Here is a 19,513-nt window from a genome sequence, read left to right on the forward strand (position 1 = left end):
CCACAGCTGCTGGCGAAACGTCAGGAAAGAAAATACCAAGACCACGGTTACACAGCCCGGATAACCTACAAGAACCAATGAACTCTAACCGTGAAAGCCTTCGACAATATTGCATTTATTCTCTGTTGAAAGATAGTCATTTTAAAATGTCACAACAGCACTTTCCACAACAATAGAAAACTAGCCATTGGCTAGAGCTATGTGTTTTTATGACCTGTCCCTGCACTCTTACCATTTTTATTGCAAGCTAGAATGATGTAGTGGTTAGTGCAGGACAGAGCCCCCAGTATTGTTGGGGCGCTTTACAGGTACTGAACACCACCACAAAAGTGTATGGGGGTCATGGCCAATCATAAAATATTGAGAGGTTCCAAGCCAAACATCCTTCTGTGACAGAGACATTTATTTCCATTTTGCAAGGTCCTTTGGGTCCCCATTGGGACGACAACTGGGGCATAAATAACTAAAAATAAATAATCTCTGACCCCTCCATCCCCTTCTATCTTAATGACTGATCTGCTATGATGTCACAATAACCATGGAGGTGCAGAGTTATCCCATCCCTCTGCCTGTCATTGGCTTATCTTCTCTGATGTCATAAACATGTATGTTTAGGAGATCTTCTGAGTCCTTTGAAAGTTTCTGAGTCCTTAGAAAATCTGCAAGCAACATACATGAAACTTAACTACTTTGTTTTTGTCACTATAGATTCCATAGAAAAGGACTCCTGGTGGAGCTCAATTTACAGTGCATTCCTAAAGAGAGTTACTCCAGTCTAAGCCCATTCATTTCAATAGGCTTAGACTAGAGTAATTCTTATTAGGAATGCACTGTTTGTGATTTCAGAACTTTTGAGTGAAAGCAGATGGATAGCACTCTGTACCTCACAGGATAGCCCAATCTTGTTAGATCTCTCAAGCTAAGCATGGTCGGCCTTGGTCAGTATTTGGATGGGAGACCAAGGAATACATGGAGGCAAACAATGGCAAACCACCTCCCAACGTCTCTTGCTTTGAAAACCCCACAGGGTCGCCATAAATCAGCTGTGACTTGACAGCAAAAAAAAATGGGGAGGCTATAACTAATTTTCCAGCCAGGATCCCCTATTTAAATCCTGACTGAAGAAGTAAGCTGTGGCTCACGAAAGCTCATACCCTGCCAGAAATTTTGTTAGTCTTTAAGGTACTACTGAACTCTTGCTCTTTTCTACTGTTAGTGACAAGCTAACATGGCTACACATTGTGATTTAAATCCTGACTGTGTTACTTGGTAATCTATAACAGGTGATCTTGAGATTGCTTAATGCCAGGTCTGTGAAAGTAAGTGCACTTCTCCATTATATGATGCTGGAAAAGTATATAGACTTTGCATCTGAGATAGGGTTGCCAGGTCCTTCTTCGCCACTAGTGGGGGGTTTTGTGGGCTGAGCCTGAGGGTTTGGAGACGGGCAGGACTTCAATGCCAGTTGCCAAAGCGGCCATTGTCTCCAGGTGAACTGATCGCTATTGACTGGTGATTAGTTGTAATAGCAGGAGATCTTCCACTAGAACCTGGAGGTCAGTAACCCTAATCTGTCACTAAAATCTGGCTGGATTAATCTAGTATTCCATAACTTTCTCAGTTGACACCAGTTGGGTGTACAGTCCTTCATCAACCTCAAACTGAAGATGGGGAGTAGAGCTGCTTGGATTCTCCAGGAGGGTTTCTCATTCTACAATTTCCCAGTGTGTTGTTCTCTTTACTGGTGTCTCATTTAGAGTTAATAGTATAATTTCCCAGCCTATTGGGCTCTGGTACTGATTTCTGGCAGTCCCTTTTTTAAGACACAGGAGCACTACTGGTTCCTGATGAGCCCTTTGTTGACTCATGTAGAGCAGCCAATCAGAAAGGCGTTGGAGAAGCTGTTGTGTTCTGCCCTGCTATCTGCAGCAGGCTTTTGCTGTGAGTTGGCCAGCTCACCCTCCCTGTGAATAAAGTGGGATTAGCTGGTCAGCTTTTGAAAGGCAAATGGGATTGGTTGGGGCTTCATTCAAGCTGGAGAATTCAAATGAAAAGGGGGTCCCTTTTTTGCCAGCTCCACAGTGTTCTGGGGAGTGGTAGTATTCTGTAATTGGCCTGGTCTTTTTAATGTTTAGGCCATGACTACTTTTGGCAGGGATAGTGCGAGTTTTAACTTTTTTTTCATCTTTTTTTGCTGTCAAGTCACATCTGATTTACAGCGACCCCTGGTGAGGTTTTCAGGGCCAGAGACATTCAGAGGTGGTTTGCCATTGCCTGCCTCTGCGTCACAACCCTGGTATTCCTTGGAGGTCTCCCATCCGAATACTTGCCAGGATCAACCCTGCTTAAGCTTCTGAGATCTGACGAGATCAGGCTAGCCTGGGCTATCCAGGTCAAGGATACAGTATAGGCAGGGATAATTGGCAAGTGCCCTGAGCCATATAAGGACAGGTGGGGGGCTGTTCCCAAGCTAGCCCATAATTGGCTTGAGCACCCTGGTGGGCTGGGGAGGGAATGCCCTTGATGGTTGAGCAACATAAACCGAGCCTTTAGTTGGTCAAGTGTCACATGGTGGATGAGGATTAATATCTTTCAGCATGCAGGTAAGGATAAACAAAGCTGACAGTAATGTTGGCTAAGTTTGGAGCTGTGGCTTAGCCCTGAACTCTGGTAGCCTTGATAGTCTACTTGTTAGCACCAATTCTCACTAGGATATTTATTGATGTAGATCAGCCAATAATAAACTAGTTAATTTCATACCAGTGTCTCATGTATTTATTTGGGGATACTGATACAATAGTTCCCTCTCTTCAAATAGCATTTTTACCAGGCTTCAAGCCAGCTACCACTTTTCAGCTGGCCCAAGCCTTATACCAGTCTATAGCGACAACAATCTAGACTCAACAAATCTTAATGAAACAGGGCACTATTCCCACACCCATTGAAGATAGTATCCCATCTTGATTGTGTGTAACTTGTGTTTTGTGGCCTTTTGCTGCTGTTCTACTTGCATAGCTCCTCTACAAATATATTGACGGAGCCAGTAGAGATGGTTTTGGATTTGGCTTATAGTTTGGGGCGACCTCAGTATCTACAGTGTTTTCCTTGGGTTATGCCCAGGACTTCATGGCTGCCATAACAACCAAGGGTTTAGAGATCCAGTTGCTTTCCAGAATGTTCTAAGTGGATTTGGGAGCCTAGATCAGTGGTTCCCAAACTTTTCGGGCCACCGCCCCCTTGGTTCCACAAACTCAACCCCAGCGCCCCCTATCCTATCCAACAACACAGTTGAAGGGGCCCATCTCTAGCACCCCCTGCTGCTCCCTTGCCTCTTAGTACCCCCTAGGTAATCCCAACCCCCCCAGGGTGTGGTACTGCCCACTTTGGGAACCACTGGAGATGGAAACTCTGTGGAAGCCCTGATAGAGGTGTGGAATATAGCCATTCTACTGGATTTTTTTTTTAAAAAAAAACTGCTCCACAGGTAGAGATGCTCACCTCTTGCTAGAATAGTCTGTGTTATGTGGTGGATTACACCCACAACTTCCGTCTATCAGTCAGGCTGAGTCAAATAACTTAGCTCAAACAGCAGAAGCCACATCAAAGCCCTGTGTCACACAGCAAAATCTGTGAAAACAAGCTTCAGAGAGACCCCAAACTGCAGCCATTCCAGGCAAAACTCCCAGGCTAGCATACCATGTGTCATGCTCTGATCTCATGCTGTCAAAAAGAACGCTGCTTCTTTTATCAACCTTCAAAACTGAATTCATTTATATTTATAACAATAATTCCAAATGAATGTTTTTATTTACAGAAGTCTTTGCTTCTTTGGGGTATTTTTGGTTGGTTGGTTTTGTGTGGGGGTTTTTTGCCTGTGGAGTCATAAATCTATAATTATTCAGAAGATAAAAGTCTTGTCTAGTCATATATCTGTTTTCTTCTAGGGAAAAATAAATATCAGGTAATTTATTTATTTTTCTATATAGCTGTTATTTTCAACTATATTTATAGGTCTGCTAAGAGAAGAACAGACAAACCCAATTAGAATTTGTTTTTATTATATTCCATGGATTGGAATTCTGGGTTGTGTTACGTTTTTTTCCAATTGACCACTATCCAGCTAAAAATGTCTGCATTTGTTGCCCAGTACTGAGCGGAAGGTCTGTTTCCACCAGACTTTCATGGGTGTTGCCATACTGTGCCATATTCCCCAACCCATGTCTTTCAAATGTTGGCTCTGGGAATTTCTGATGTGCTCACCAAGCCCTTTCTTTGCTTCATCCAGTAGAAAGTATTTGTTCCACTGACCTGTCTAGACCAAGTGAAGGAGCTCTTCTTTTGGCAAATAAGTTCGGGACAGACAAAAGGAGGCTCTTGTTTACTCAATGAGTTATTAAACTGTGACATTCACTGTCAGTAGAGGAGTATGGTAAAACAAGAATTGATTTAAAAGGGGGATTAGACACATTCATGGAGGAAAGGTCCATCCGTGGCTATTAGCCATAGTGACTGAAGGGAGCCTTCACATACAGAGGGAGCAAACCTCTGAATACCAGTGCTGGGAAGCAGCAGCAGTGTGAAACACTGTGTTGAACTAGCGGGACCAGGGGTCTGATCCAGCAGCCTCTACTTATGTTCTTATGAGCTGCAATCAGGAGAAACCATTGAAATGGAAAGGAGGCGTGGTTGCTCCCAAACCTATGCTCCCAACTTCCGCCTCTTTCCCTTATATCACACCAGTCAAAGGAATGTATTTGCTTTCTTTGTCTTATGTGGAAAAAGAGATGGGGGTATCAATCAGAAAACCATGAACAGGCGACACTCCTTCCGCTATCCAGTAGCATCTAAGAAATCCCTCAGTGATAGTAAACGTTTCCTCAGTCCTTTTTCCAATATAATACTCTTTCCTCAGGTAACACTTTTCTTGTCACCTTCAATAATAGATATTGTGTCATTTGTTTCATTTTAGCCAGGAGCAAATGGCTTCCCTCAGATCCCCAGATCATATCAGAAGGACTATATGCAATAGCTGTGGTACTCAGCTTTTCCCGCATTGCATACATTCTTCCAGCAAACGAAAGTTTTGGTCCTCTCCAGATCTCTTTGGGAAGGACTGTGAAAGACATCTTCAAATTCATGGTCATTTTCATCATGGTGTTTCTTGCCTTCATGATTGGAATGTTCAACCTTTATTCTTACTACCTTGGTGCAAAATATAACCCAGCATTTACAACGTGAGTATTTTCAGTACGATTCTTGACTGAACTATCTTTCTTCTAAGGCTACCACTATACACATTCTGTACAATTACATATTGTATATCTGTTTGATTCGTATGTTGTACTGTACTGATTAATCACTGCAAATGTCTAATATGTGCATATATCCCATTTAAGACTCAAGGGAGCAGCTTTGGCTTAAACCTAGGGAAGTCATTTGGGACCAAAAGAGTTATTCCCCAGAAGGTGGCAATTCTAACTAAGAGAAGAGGATCTGAAAAGCTGGGGCACTATTCATAAAGCCCCTTTGAAAGTATGCACCCCATAGTGAACCCTGTCCTTCTGTAAACATGCAACCACTGATTTTCTACATTTCTCCCCCTTTCTCTTTCAAGCTATTTCTATTCATTCTCCTGTGAATCAAAACCATCCTATATCTCCATTTTCTCAAAATCATATTTCATTACTGTGAGGCTAATGGGAAAAGTGTGTTGTGGTGATCATGGTACTGGACTATGACTGGGAGATCTGGATTCAAATGCCCACTCGGCCATGAAGCTTATTGAAATGACCTTCAGCCAGTCACTCTCAGCCTAGCCTACCTCACAAAGCTTTCCTTGTGAGAATAAAATGGAGGCAGGGAGAACCATGTAAGTTGTTCTGAGCAACTTGGGAGAGACTGGCTTTTCCCAAGGGCTATGAGTATGTAGATTAGAACATTCCTGATTCACCCTTAGCTAATCCTAAGAAATGGGAACTTGGGTCTGATTGATTGTTTGAAGTTCACCTTAAAATCAGTTAATTAACCTCCTTGGCTAGGAAATGGACTACCTACGGAACATAGTTTAAAGATCAACGTGGAAATGAACAATTAATCATATAGCCTTTAAAAAGGGCACAGTAATACAGTGCAGTGCCAATTTCGCCTCCTTTAGTTAAGTACCCTCTTCACAAATCAGTACTATCCAAATAGTTTGTCCCCCCTTCCAAAAAGAAGCACTAGAGCCTATGTTTTACATCTTCTAATGCATGAGAAATGCCTTGAAGACACATAGTAAACTTCTGTAGAACTGTACCATTAACATCATTTATACCTTACTTCAGTGTATATTATTTTAACATTGTTGCCTTTAAATCCATGTTGGCCACTCTAGAAACAATCTGAAATAGACTGGTGTAGAATCATGATATAATTGTCACATGGTACTATTTTAGGGTTGCCAACCTCCATGTGGTGGCTAGAGATCTCCCGCTATTACAACTGCTCTCCAGACAACAGAGATCAGTTCCCCTGGAGAAAATGGCCACTTTGGCAATTGGACTCTATGGCATTAAAGTCCCTCCCCTCTCCAAACCCCGCCCTCCTCAGGCTCCACCCCCAACATCTCCAGGTATTTCCTAAACCAGAGCTGACAACCCTATACTATTTGTTTCTGAGAATCAGGATCTACTGGGGTAATGTAACTTGGCACAGTAGTATCAAGGGTGGCATTAACATTTCAGACTGCATCTTTTAGAGTTGTCACATTGTATTATGGTAAACTTAAAATATTTTCAGTGATAACTTATTACCGAGATCTTGAAATATGTACCTACCAAAATTCAAATGTAGAAGGCAAAGAATTCCCTTTGTACATCGATATCTGCTTGAAATTATGACCATAGTATGGCTATCAGCACATTTAGAAAGTCAAACATTTTATCTCTCTTAAAGTTGCATATCCTGGAAAGGAAAAGAAGAAATGCCATCAGCTTAAAGTGGAAAGCTTCCTCCTATCTCGTATAGAAGTTGTAAAGCTGTATAAGTAGTAAACTGAAATAGTATCATATAGTGCTTTACTACTAGAGAAGTAGTAAAGTTTGATGTAAAGGCAGAAGTATAGAAGATAATTTAAAAACGTGTATGGCCCATTAAAGATCTGTACAGAGGCTACCATCTTTATTACTTGGGAGAAGGGATGGGGGTTTCACATTTACCTTAGATGGGGGGAAAGTGAAATCAATGGTTAGCATTTGCTTTTTTCTTGTAATTTGGAGCATCAGAGTTTGGCAGGATTACAGAAATTAAATTATGGTGACAACACATCCTGACGTTTACTAGGCAGACTTTGTTCATGGGGTGGTTTGCCAGTACCTTCCCCAGTCATCTTCCCTGTACCCCCAGCAAGCTGGGTACTCATTTTACCAACCTCGGAAAGATGGAAGGCTGAGTCAACCTTGAGCTGGCTACCTGAAACAGACTTCCGTCAGGATCCAACTCAGGTCATGAGCAGAGCTTGGACTGCAGTACTACAGCTTACCACTCTGCGCCACGGGGCTCTTAACGCACCTTAAAGACAAACAAAATTTCTGGCAAAAGTGGGTATTGTCTAAGGAAGCCAGATCTCCTCCTGGCCTATCCTATCTTGTTGCCTACTAGTGCTTTGAGCACTGGCAGGATGAAATGGGGGAAGAACTGGCATGCATACATCACTTCCGGTAAAAACCAGAAGTGATATGGTGGACCCTCTAGCACTGTACAAAAAAAACTCTATGGTTTTACCATAGAGTTTTTGCAAAAAGCTACACTGTCCGCCATGTTACTTCCCCTTTTACCAGAAGTGATGTAAATGTATAGTATCACAAACGAGGAACACACTTTCTAAAGTGTACATTTTCTAATCAAGGACATTATAATTGCCAATGATTTACCTTTGGTGTATCTTTTAAATGAAGAGTTGTTGCTGCTACTGCTGGATACAATTAGCTTTACTTTCATTCCCATGATAAGGTAAAAGTAACATTGTGTCTGAGTAAAGTGGGTTGTTCATCATTTGAATAGGAAAAAGTAGCCTTCAGAAAACAACTATTATCTGCAGCCTATTGAATCACCTGTCTGGATTACATGGTTTAGCATAGCAATCAGCTATGCTAATTCTGAGATGTGTGTGAGCTGGCAATCCTCAGCATATTTCTCTTGCATAGCCTTCCCATTTTTCGCTGAGTGAAAACAGGATGCTGGACTAGAAGGGCCACTAGACTGATTCATCAGAGCTCTTCTTATTTTCCAAAATAGAATGTTTTAACATGGAGCTTGAAGCAGGGGGATCAGTAATTACACCGTTCATATTTCAAAAGTGCTCATGAATTTCAAACAAGGGATGGATTCTTATAACGACTGGAAAAGAATCTTGTTTTTGGACCTTCTTTGCTTGTTTTTGACTAAATTCTTAAGGCAGATTTTGAAAAGTAACATCATTGTATACATTCAGATTACCTCAACAGCAGCAGGACGCATTTACTCTGCACTCATTTCTCTTGCTGAATCAGCAGTCATGTAGTAGTGTGCCCCTAAAAGAGATACAGGTTGAGTATCTGTTATCTGGACATCCAATATCCAGACTGATCCAAAAACTGGATGTTTTGAACCAGCATGCAGGCATTACTCACAAGCCCTCAGCAGCGCCACTGATGGATCAATGTACACAAAATTATTAAAAATATTGTATAAAATTACCTTCAGGATATGTGGATAAAGTATATACAAACATATATAAAACATAAAATGAATGTTGTGTTTAGACTTGGGTCCCATCCCCAAGATATCTCATTATGTATATGTAGGGTTGCCAGGTCCCTCTTCACCACTGGTGGGAGGTTTTTGGGCGGAGCCTGAGGAGGGCGGGGTTTGGGGAGGGGAGGGACTTCAATGCCATAGAGTCCAATTGCCAAAGTGGTCATTTTCTCCAGGGGAACTGATCTCTATCGGCTGGAGACCAGTTGTAATAGCAGGAGATCTTCAGCTAGTACTTGGAGGTTGACAACCCTGTATATATGAAAATATTCCAAAATATGGAAAGATCAAAAATACAGCCCACTTCTGGTCCTAAGCAGTCTGGATGAGGGATACTCAACCTGTACATATCTATTTCATTCATTGGCCTGTAAGCTACCACTTTGCTCAACAAAACCTGAAGCCTCCCTCCAGCCTAAGTACATTTTCTCCAACTTGTGGCTCTTCCTACAGCAAAAAACAAGCAATTTTTTTTTAAAAAAGTGAATGGCAAATCAGCCGTTAATAAAACATCATTTAACCTATATGCATGTGTCTTATATCTGCATAAGGGGTGGGTGCAGTGTTTCAGAATGCAGGTGGGGAAAGTTTGGATGTTTCTGTAGATTTTAAAAAATCCATGAACAGAGAAATATAGCTTTCAGGAAGAAGGGTAGACTCAAGAGAAAGGGAGTTTTTGACACAAGGAAGCATTCAATCCCATGACTCTTCCCTAGACACACACGCACGCACACATACACACACACAGTGAACGATAAATGCCCAAAGTCTTATACCATTACTTTTTCCTAAATGAAGGTATAAGGCACAATACTATTGCCTTCTGGAGACAAAAGTGATAGATCCGAAATTTGCCATAAGCTTTCATAATCAGGGAGGAACTACACAGCCCACATTTATATGACTGATCTGTCCTGCTGCACTGTAGCATGCTTACTGTAGCAAGACAAATCAACATGAAGCCTGGTTGCCTGTCACATATTACTAGGCGACTTTAAGTCTTTGTTTGATGAAAGAGCATAAAGCCCTCTGCTGAGCTTGTGATGTGTAGCAAGGAAGAGAAATCTCATCTCTCTACGGAGGCAGATGCATTCAGATTTATTACGGTAAGAGAGGCAGTGTACATTACAGAGGATAGAAATAGCCAGCAGGCTCCAGACTTAGCTGCTGACTTGAATTCACTGGATAAATCTGAATCATTCACATCACTTCCCCCCCATTCTGCCATTTACTCTTCCATAAAGTGGATAAATGCATGCTTAATCCCCAGCAAGGAAGTGGTTGTCGCAAACCAATCACTACTAAAACACAGAGAAATTCACATCATTGCTACATTCTAATACAACTGGCAAAAAAAATCCAATCAATTTTCTTTTATGTGAGACTCCTGTATTGTCATTTTCAGACTCAGAGGGCTGAATCCTCATAACTCTGTTCCACTAATGCTGTAGTCTTCACAAGTGCAAGGAGCCATCTGCCATATGAACATGTCTTTTCTTCCAGATGGAAGGTTCCACCATGGGCAGAATAGAGTCACAGGATGCAAACTGGAGGAAAATTGCTTAAATCTGTATATTTGTAAGAAAGTATTATACTGTGGTTCTTGAATTTCAGGTTTTGTGTTAACTCTATTATCCAAGTTCAAAAGTGAAGTGTTCTATATATTTAAAAGGTTTATTTTTAACTTTTCCATAAGACTCAAGGCAGCTACCTTAAAATGACCTTTAAAAGAATGATAAAAGAACAAATCTACAATAGTATGCTGTCAGCTAACTATTATTAAGAGTATTAGTGCTACAACAAAATTAACTAGAGAGAGACCCAAATCAAAGAGTAAACAACCAGCCCTACGGTTGCCAGCTCCAAGATGGGAAATACCCGGAGATCTGGGGGTTGGAGGCTGAGGAGGGCAGGGTTTGGGGAGGGGGGGACTTCAATGGGTATCATGCCTTAGAGTCCACCTTCCAAAGTGGCCATTTTCTCCAGGTGAACTGATCTCTTGTCGCCTGGAGATCAGCTGTAACAGCAGGAGATCTCCAGCTACCACCTGGAGGTTGGCAACTCTCCCAGCAGTGAAGCCCAGCAGCCCTGTTCCAACAGAAAGCCCTGCAGAAAAGTATGGCCTTACAAACCATCCTATAGGCTGGCAGCGATTAGCAGCTGGATGTGGAAGAATAAGATGAAATGGTGACTTTCAGAATTTCCTGTCCTGCTCTTAGAGTTGCCAGCTTCCAGGTGGGGCCTGGAAATCTCCCAAAATTACAGTTGATATCCAGACAACAGAGATTTAGTCACCTGGAGAAAATCATTTCTTTGGAGAGTAGACTCTATGACATCTTGCTGAGGCCCCTCCCTGCCGCAACCCCTCCCTCCACAGGCTCCATCCCCAAATTTCCAGGATTTTCCCAACTGAGAGTTGGCAACCCTATAGGCTATTCTTTTAACATCGTAGTTCCATTAAAAAAAACCACATTAATTTCAGCTATCAGAAAAGAAGGACAGTGTCTCTCACAGAGAATTTCTGAAACTGAGCAAGAGATTAAAGCAATTAAGTAAGTGCCGAACATGCACAATAGTGACTACTGGTTCAGCCGCTTGAATACCAACTGCACAGCAGAACATTTGCTCAAAATCCATCTCCATATTAATTACAAATGAAGCAAGAGTTGACAGTAATGTCACCAAAGAGAAATGAGTATTACAAGCATTATATATTCCTGACGAGCATGTTATTTGCTATTTATTAATCAGCATCTCTACTTGGAACCAATCTATGGAAAATGGAATTTTGAATCCTGTAACTACAGAAGTATCTTTCTATACTTTTCCTTGTCTTTTTCCATTATCCTGCAACAAATAAATTTTTCTTTATGTTCAGATTTTTATTGATCCTGATGTTCCAATGACTAAACTTATTTCAGCAATCTATGAATATGCCTATATATTCCTTCCCACAGTTAAATGCACTGTTGTGTAATATTTTTATTGATGAGAAATTATTTTGAGGCATTTCAAATGCACAGAAAGCTAAGAGAGTGCCTATTTGTGGTGGCGGCATTCATTACGAGATGACCTCAGGCTCAGGATAACATTCTGATAAATATCAAATTTGTATTTTGCTAATTTCCCACTAAATAATTCAGGGATCTTTATTTAAAACCTTCCTATTAATGAATATTTGTAAATTAATGAATGAATGTTGTAGATATTTGTTTTGAAAATCCTGCCTATGGTATCAGCACAACATGCCTGCAATACCAGTATAATATTGTAGGCTGATACTGGTTATGATGCTGATCTATCATACTGACCTGGAAGTCTCAATCAAAATGCAAAAAGCCACTTTTTCATAACTTTGCAAAATAACCTCTCGTTCTATGTGATGTGGTAGAATACTCAAAAGAAAGCATGGCAGTTTCCCCCAAAGAGGCTAATGTTGAAGTTATAGGGGGGAAAGAGCAGATTTGACACGACATATTAAAATTGCTGGGAGGTTAAAAAAATGGAACCTTTCTAAGCTAAGAGAAAAGATCACTATATGGAGGCTAGTGAGATCAATGTTGAAGTCAACCATTTATTAGTTGGCTAAAGTGATGTACATGACAATCTCTAAAGAAAGAATTTTATATTTATAAAGGATACATTACCAGAAAATCTAATGTTTAATGGAATACACAGCACTAACAGGTCCCTTGATGAAGGTTTTGCTCACATGTGTGACAGCGATAACAATATTGTAATTTAACAATAAAAGAAGAAAAATGTAGAGAAATCTTTGCCAATTCTAAAAGCTGGTTTTCAAAGCTTCATTTATTCAAAACTAGAAGAAATAGGGTCACAGTGTTGTTTTATATTTTAACTACAGTGTTGTTTCCAATAATGCAATATCAGATGATAGTGAGGCTGTTAGCCACACAACGGTCACTTATGCATGGTAGGTTTAGCCTCCTTCATTCCCTGTTTCAGCCAGGATCAAGTTTTTGAAAATGCACGTTGCCTCATTCCTTTTCGGCTCAACCCCGTTTCAACCTTAAATGAACTTGGCTTTTCCCATTCCTCTTCTTGCCGGAGTCAAACGGTCTTTCCTAGCTGAAACCAGATCCAAAGAGCGTGCATACGCTTGCCTCGCATTGAGCTTTCCCCGCCCCCTTTCCAAACCCCTCTTCTGTTCTGTTTGCTGATAGCCATACAGGGGAAGCAGCGAAGTTTGGCATCTCTCACAGCCAATCACGAAGAGGCAGGGATTCAATTGCTTCCTGGGAGCTCTTTCTGAGAGAAAGAAAGGCTTTTTTAAAATAAGGCTTGGATTTCGCCCCCCCCCTTTCAAATGGCTCCATTTTTTGTTTTTTGTTCTTAAAATGCTTTTTTATGCGGCAGTTGGGTCTAGGGGGAAGGAAATGTTCTCTCACAAGGTGAGCCAATCACAGATCAGCAATTAAAGGGGTGGGACTTGATTTGAACGGGAGACTGCTTTCCTGTATTCATGCCCCCGATTTGCACACAGTTTATTCCCTAATCATTTCAGCCAATGCATACAGTTTTCCCCAACCCTGGTTGCTTTGATCCTGGCTGAAATGGGGAATAAAGAAGGGTAAAATGAGCATGCATAATCAGCCAACGTTTCCATGTAATTTATGTCCACATGTGAAATATGTTCTTTTGATCACAGTTGGATTCTGGTATGAGCAGAAGGAGCAAAAACATACATTGACTGTGTCAATAACTATAATTGCCTTTCATTAATTGGGTTTGAAATTAGGGGGAAAGAATATGTTGTCTTCTTGTTACGTTTGGTGGACATGGTGTGGTTCTTCTGTACAGATTGACAATCACTGCTGTATTATATTTGTTTCATATTTATGTTGTTTAGTTTTGCCTGTTTCAATTATAGGTATGTCTGTCTTTTGGATTTATAAAAATAAGGGAGAAAAGCACATTATCAAATGTGCCAACAGGTCTACTACTTAAGTGGACATAACAAATAATCAAAACTTTTAAAGCAAGCCACATCAAGAGGTGCAACCAAATTTCAGTAAAAATTGAGGATTTTGCTAGGCAGCAACCGCCAATAAGTTTTGAGAGAAGCAAAAAAAAAAAAAATGAATTAAATGTTAATAAGACGAGTACATTTTATCAGGGGAGGTGAGTTCCATACCTCCTTAAATTGTCACCAAGTTTCATCTGAAGGAAGTTTTCAATGAGAATTTTAAGACTCAGGTGAAACCTGTATGAGATTTTAGAAGACCAAAAAGAGTTAATATAAACAGAAAATGTTTACTGGGGTGGGGGGGTAGAGTAATCAATTCCTATAACACAATATCTAGTCACTGGAACAGAATATTAAAAACAACTAGGCTTCCCCCCCCCAAAAAAAAAGCAAAATCAAGTCTTTAAAAGAAAATATCACATTTTAACTTATTTCTAGCAAAGATATTTTCATCCAGGAGCATCTTTAAAATGGAAATATATAAATAATTAAAATCACAGTTCTAAGATAGAAGCATTTACAAAATAATTATAAGGCTACCAAGCTGATGGTCCGATTCTCAGATCTGAAAACCTGTGAACTTTGCTGTGTTTGTGGAAGAGACATTTATCTTCCCCTCATCTGCTGCGGTCTCGGCAAAAATCGTGCAAGGTCATCCATACTACAGAAGAATGTAATTGTTTACTTGTTGTTCAGGTTGGCAAGCTTCCATACTGTGCCTTTTATATGGCTAGCAGATCAAGGGTTGGCTTAACAAGAATCTCCATTTTGTCTTTAGGGTAGAAGAAAGTTTTAAAACGTTGTTCTGGTCCATATTTGGCTTGTCTGAGGTGATATCAGTGGTGCTGAAATATGATCACAAGTTTATTGAGAACATTGGATATGTGCTCTATGGGGTTTATAATGTCACCATGGTGGTGGTTCTCCTCAACATGTTGATAGCCATGATCAATAATTCCTATCAGGAAATTGAGGTAAGATATGCTAATATAATTAGAGACCAAATGTGTTTCTTTAATATATGTTTGTATTTTACAAAAAACAAAGATCTTCTGTGTTCCCCCCCTAGTTTTAGCACTACTGTTGTAGGACTTTGCAAGGAACAAAATGCAAATCCACTCGATGCATTATATCTATTTAGATTGTAGATGATTTCTAGATACTTTGGACAACATGAACTGTGTGTTGTAGCAACACCTGAAGACACAAGACCAATATCTGGGTTAAACTAGTCTTTGTTGACCTACATCCCCTAACCTAACTTTTACATGCAGGCTGCTACCTAACAAGCAAGCTACATGGCTATCAATATTTGGGCAAAACCCACCCTGGCTCCAGACTTGACCAGCATTCCTGATGGCTCCATTTTTCATAGCCTGAAAATGAAATAGTGGTCAGAGGTGTCTTGTCTCCCTCCTCCTACCAGCTGAATCAGTAACAAAGGGCTTGGTTGATGCTGCTGAGTACCTAGGGTGTACTGCCTGCATACCATCTGACAGCTTCAGTCAATGGTACACTAATCCTTGGATGTCAGTTGCCCTACCTGAAAAATCCTTCCTTCCTAGTTATTGCCTAAATAGTCCTTGACAAGGCTGAATTATCATTACCGTTGCAGTGTTAAATGTGGGGAAATGTCTCCTATATGTGCATGAATATCACAAATGTTGTATGTCAAATAGGCTGCTCTGAGACCAAGGTTATTTTCCCCTTGTATTACATAATCTTTATAGCTGAACTCTTGTGAAACATAGTATTGCACCACATAAGTTTTTTTGTTGTTGTTTTTAAGCAAATCACTCTGTGTTTTCTCACAGTAAGAATGGGTGGTCAACATATACTGTTTTCTATTACTGGGACCAGTAAGAGAACTAAATTATAAAAATTCAGGCATATTATAAAGTCATCTCTATATTCTTTATAATATTAAGTTACTAAAATGGATGTGTCCAACCCTGCTACTGGGGGATTTGTGGTGGATCAAACAGAAAGTTATCTAGGAATTAGATATACTTGCAGTAAATTTGATTCATGGCTTATTGCAAAGAATGATTAGATCGCTCATGGCTTATCCTGAGAATTTACATTTCACGTGCACTACATATTCATGCATCAGAAGCTATTTATGTCTATCCCACTTAGTATATCCAGCCAGCGCTCTAGGAAACAGCAACATAAATTTCTAATTCATGTTACATCTCCAAAGCTTTGGGAAGTGAAAGACAGTAAGACCAAATACTACACCACACTACAATACCTTGCTTTATCTTTCTTATCATTCAGACAGAATTGTTTAATTCATTTATACCCTGCCTTTCTCCCCAGTGAAAACCCAAAGTGGCTTACATCATTTTCCTCTCCTCTATTTTTATCCTCACAACAGCCCTGTGAAGTTGGTTAGACTGAGAGACTGTGATTGGCCCAAGATCACCCAACAAGCTTCCGTTGAATGAGGGGATTTGAACTTGGGCCTTCCAGATACTAGTCTGACACTCTTAACCACTACACCACACTGGCTCTCTAGTTCTCTTCTCAGTCCCAGTATGATGTGAAAGAAGTCTGCTTCTCAGTTTGCTTGAAACCTCTTGGGCTAGATTTTAGCTTACCTTTCTGGAGTGGCCTTACTAGACATTCCAAACAAATCTTCTTTTGGCTGAGGCTGAAGTGATGCTGTGCAAGTATGGCAAAAACCTATAACTCTTGTGTGCTCAGGTGCAAGGGATCTAAGCAACTCTGACAGTGCTTTGGTTCCAGTACAAAGACCTCTCAGGAGCTACACCTCAGTCAAGCATTTTACACATTTAACCTAGGGTTGCCAGGTCCCTCTTCGCCACCTGCGGGAGGTTTTTGGGGCAGAACCTGAGGAGGGTGGGGTTTGGGGAGGGGAGGGACTTCAATTGTCAAAGTGGCCATGTTCTCCAGGTGAACTGATCTCTATCAGCTGGAGATCAGTTGTAATAGCGAGAGACCTCCTGCTAGTACCTGAAGGTTGGCAAGTGCAACCCTAATTTAACTGCATAATTGAGAAAGGAAGCTGTATTGGCATTTCATCCCCAATGCTGATATAAAGTGTTGCTGATTGTGTCAACTCTGGAACTCTCCTGCCCAGTCCTTTGAGCCCCATTATTTCACAGCAGCCACCTTTCAGTGCATTAGCATTCCTCCATGCAACCGGCAGAATTTGTATTTGGGATTTGTACTGGAGTTGTTTCCTTTTCATGCCTGACATAGGCTTCCCTCTGCATTTTTTATACTTCAGCATCATGATTAGGGATGCCGATCTCCAAATGGGGGCTGGAGATCTCCCACTAGTACGACTGATCTTCAGGCAACAGAGATCAGTTCACCCAGAGAAAATGGCTGTTTTGGAAGGTGAACTCTATGGCATTATACCCCATTGAAGTCCCTCTTCTCCCCAAAACCCACCCTCCTCAGGCTCCACCCCCAAAATCTCCAGGTAGTTCCCAACTCAGAGCTGGCAACCCTAATTATCATATTTTATTATAACCATCCTTGAGATATGTACTGAGGTGTACTGCTTGGTTTGCCCAAGCAGAATTCATGTTCAGACCAAATGGCCAGTTATTAGACTCTGAATTTCACATTCTGGGATGTGCACTCAAATTATTTAGTAGTCCAGCAGTCCAGAAAAATCAGCTAAAATTTATTAGGTGATCTGGCCCAAAGCTTCCAAAACAGCAAGTTATCAAATATGATTAGAATCCAGAGAATCTCATTGGCCCATTTAAGGTTCAAGATTACTCACCAATGCTTAAAATATGCAAATATATTCTACCAAATACTGTGTATACGCACATTTGTTTACTTGAGCGTGTCTGGAATGAATCTAGCTACTCACTACACACATATTTATGTCATTTTTATGTGACTGGAGTTCTCTTGGTTATGAATAGTGATGAAATATAAGCAAGCACAGCGGAAAAGAAACCAGAAAGCTTAAAAACACCACAAAATGTTAACTATCCACAATGGGATGCTGGGCAGCCAAATTTCATTACTCAGAATTGCTATCTGTGGTTTGGAGGACAACTTCATACACATGTATATGTTACCAAGGGTTGAATAGTTCACGCAGTTGTACGTCTGAGTTGGGTGCCAGCTGAAGAGAGGCAATGCACACAGCCAGGCAATGGAAACGAACCTGGGCCTGGAATTAGGACAGGGATCACTCTGAAAAGTCAAATGACTGACATATACTATGTACAATGGCAGAAAATAAGGAGGAATGATGCACCCTTTCAGTCTGGCCTTCCAACTAGGTAACCAGCTCATATCAGGTAACACTTCAATAAATATTCCATAAATAGCTACCTAAGGCAGGCATCTGGAGAAGTGGCATGTACATTTCCTAAAGAAACAAACATCAAGGGTAGCTTGATGTTAAGCACCATATCTGGTCTTTCCATGATGTGCTATAGCAAAAGCATTAGGTGAAATAATAACCAGCAGTGACTTTAGTCAGAACATTCTATTCATTGTGAAAATCAATCTACCAGTGCCTTTTAAAGTCTGTATGAGTGACAGTGAGTTAAGAGGGACATATCTCTTCCCAAAAACTAATTGTGCCCTTTTAAAACATGTGTGTGTGGGTGGGTGGGTGCATGGGTGTAAAGGGCCATCAAATCACTTCTGAGTTATGGTGACCCTATGAATTAATGTCCTCCAAAATGTCCTATTGTTAACAGTCTTGCTCAAGTCTTGCAAACTGAGTACCCTGGCTTCCTTTATTGAGCCAATCCATCTCATGCTAGGGTTTCCTTTTTTCCTGCTGCCTTCAACTTTTCCTAGCATTTATTGTGTTTTCCAGTGACTCTTCCAGTCTTCTCTTAATGTGACCAAAGTACGATATCCTCAGTTTAGACATTTTAGCTTCTAGGGAGAAGTCCAGCTTGATTGGATCTAGAACCCTCTACTTTGTCTTTTTCACAGTCCACAGTATCCATAAAACTCTCCTCCAACACCACATTTCAAAGGAATCTACGTTCTTCCTTTCAGCTTTCTTCATTGTCTAACTTTCACACCCATACATAGTAATAGGGAATACCACGGCATGAATTAACTTGATTTTGGTCGCTGGGAACACATCCTTACACTTAAGAATCTTTTTTACCTCCTTCACGGCTGCCTTTCCCAGTCTAAATCTCCTTCAGATTTCTTGGTTTCAATCTCCCTTTTGGTTGATGTTGGAGCCAAGGAACAGAAAATCTTGAACTATTCCAATTTCTTCATCATCAACCTTAAACTTGTGTAATTCCCATCATTACTTCCATCTTCTTGACGTTCAGCTGTAATCCAGCTTTGGCACTTTCTGCTTTAACCTTCACCAGTAGTTGTTTCAAGTATTTGCTATTTTCTTCCAGTAATGTGGTGTTATCTGCATATCTCAAACTGTTAATGTTCCTTCCACCAATTTTCACTCATCCATCTAAATCTAATCCAGTTTTCCTTATGTTTTTAAACCATAGTTGTTTCTCTGCTTTTATAGGAGGATGCTGATGTGGAGTGGAAGTTTGCACGGGCAAAGCTCTGGCTTTCATATTTTGATGAGGGAAGGACTCTACCTGCCCCTTTCAATCTAGTGCCAAGTCCTAAGTCGTTTTATTATCTCATAATGAGAATTAAAATGTGCCTCATAAAACTCTGCAAATCCAAGGCCAAAAACTGTGAAAATGATCTCGAGATGGGCATGCTGAATTCCAAGCCACGGGTATGTCTACTGATTGCTCTTTTGCTATT

General features: G+C 40.6%; 1 protein-coding gene across 1 annotated transcript in view; it reads left to right on the top strand.

Moving 5' to 3' along the window:
- TRPC7 (transient receptor potential cation channel subfamily C member 7) overlaps window positions 1-19,513 on the top strand; it is a 131,626-nt gene that overhangs the window by 98,286 nt on the left and 13,827 nt on the right. Inside the window, exons 6-8 of the mRNA XM_056858011.1 lie at window positions 4,970-5,234; window positions 14,538-14,733; window positions 19,263-19,484. Of these exons, the coding sequence (XP_056713989.1) occupies window positions 4,970-5,234; window positions 14,538-14,733; window positions 19,263-19,484 (683 nt within the window). The remainder of the gene's footprint in view (window positions 1-4,969; window positions 5,235-14,537; window positions 14,734-19,262; window positions 19,485-19,513) is intronic.

The sequence above is a fragment of the Euleptes europaea genome, chromosome 1 (genome assembly GCF_029931775.1).
Source record: "Euleptes europaea isolate rEulEur1 chromosome 1, rEulEur1.hap1, whole genome shotgun sequence".
Classification (NCBI taxonomy): domain Eukaryota; kingdom Metazoa; phylum Chordata; class Lepidosauria; order Squamata; family Sphaerodactylidae; genus Euleptes; species Euleptes europaea.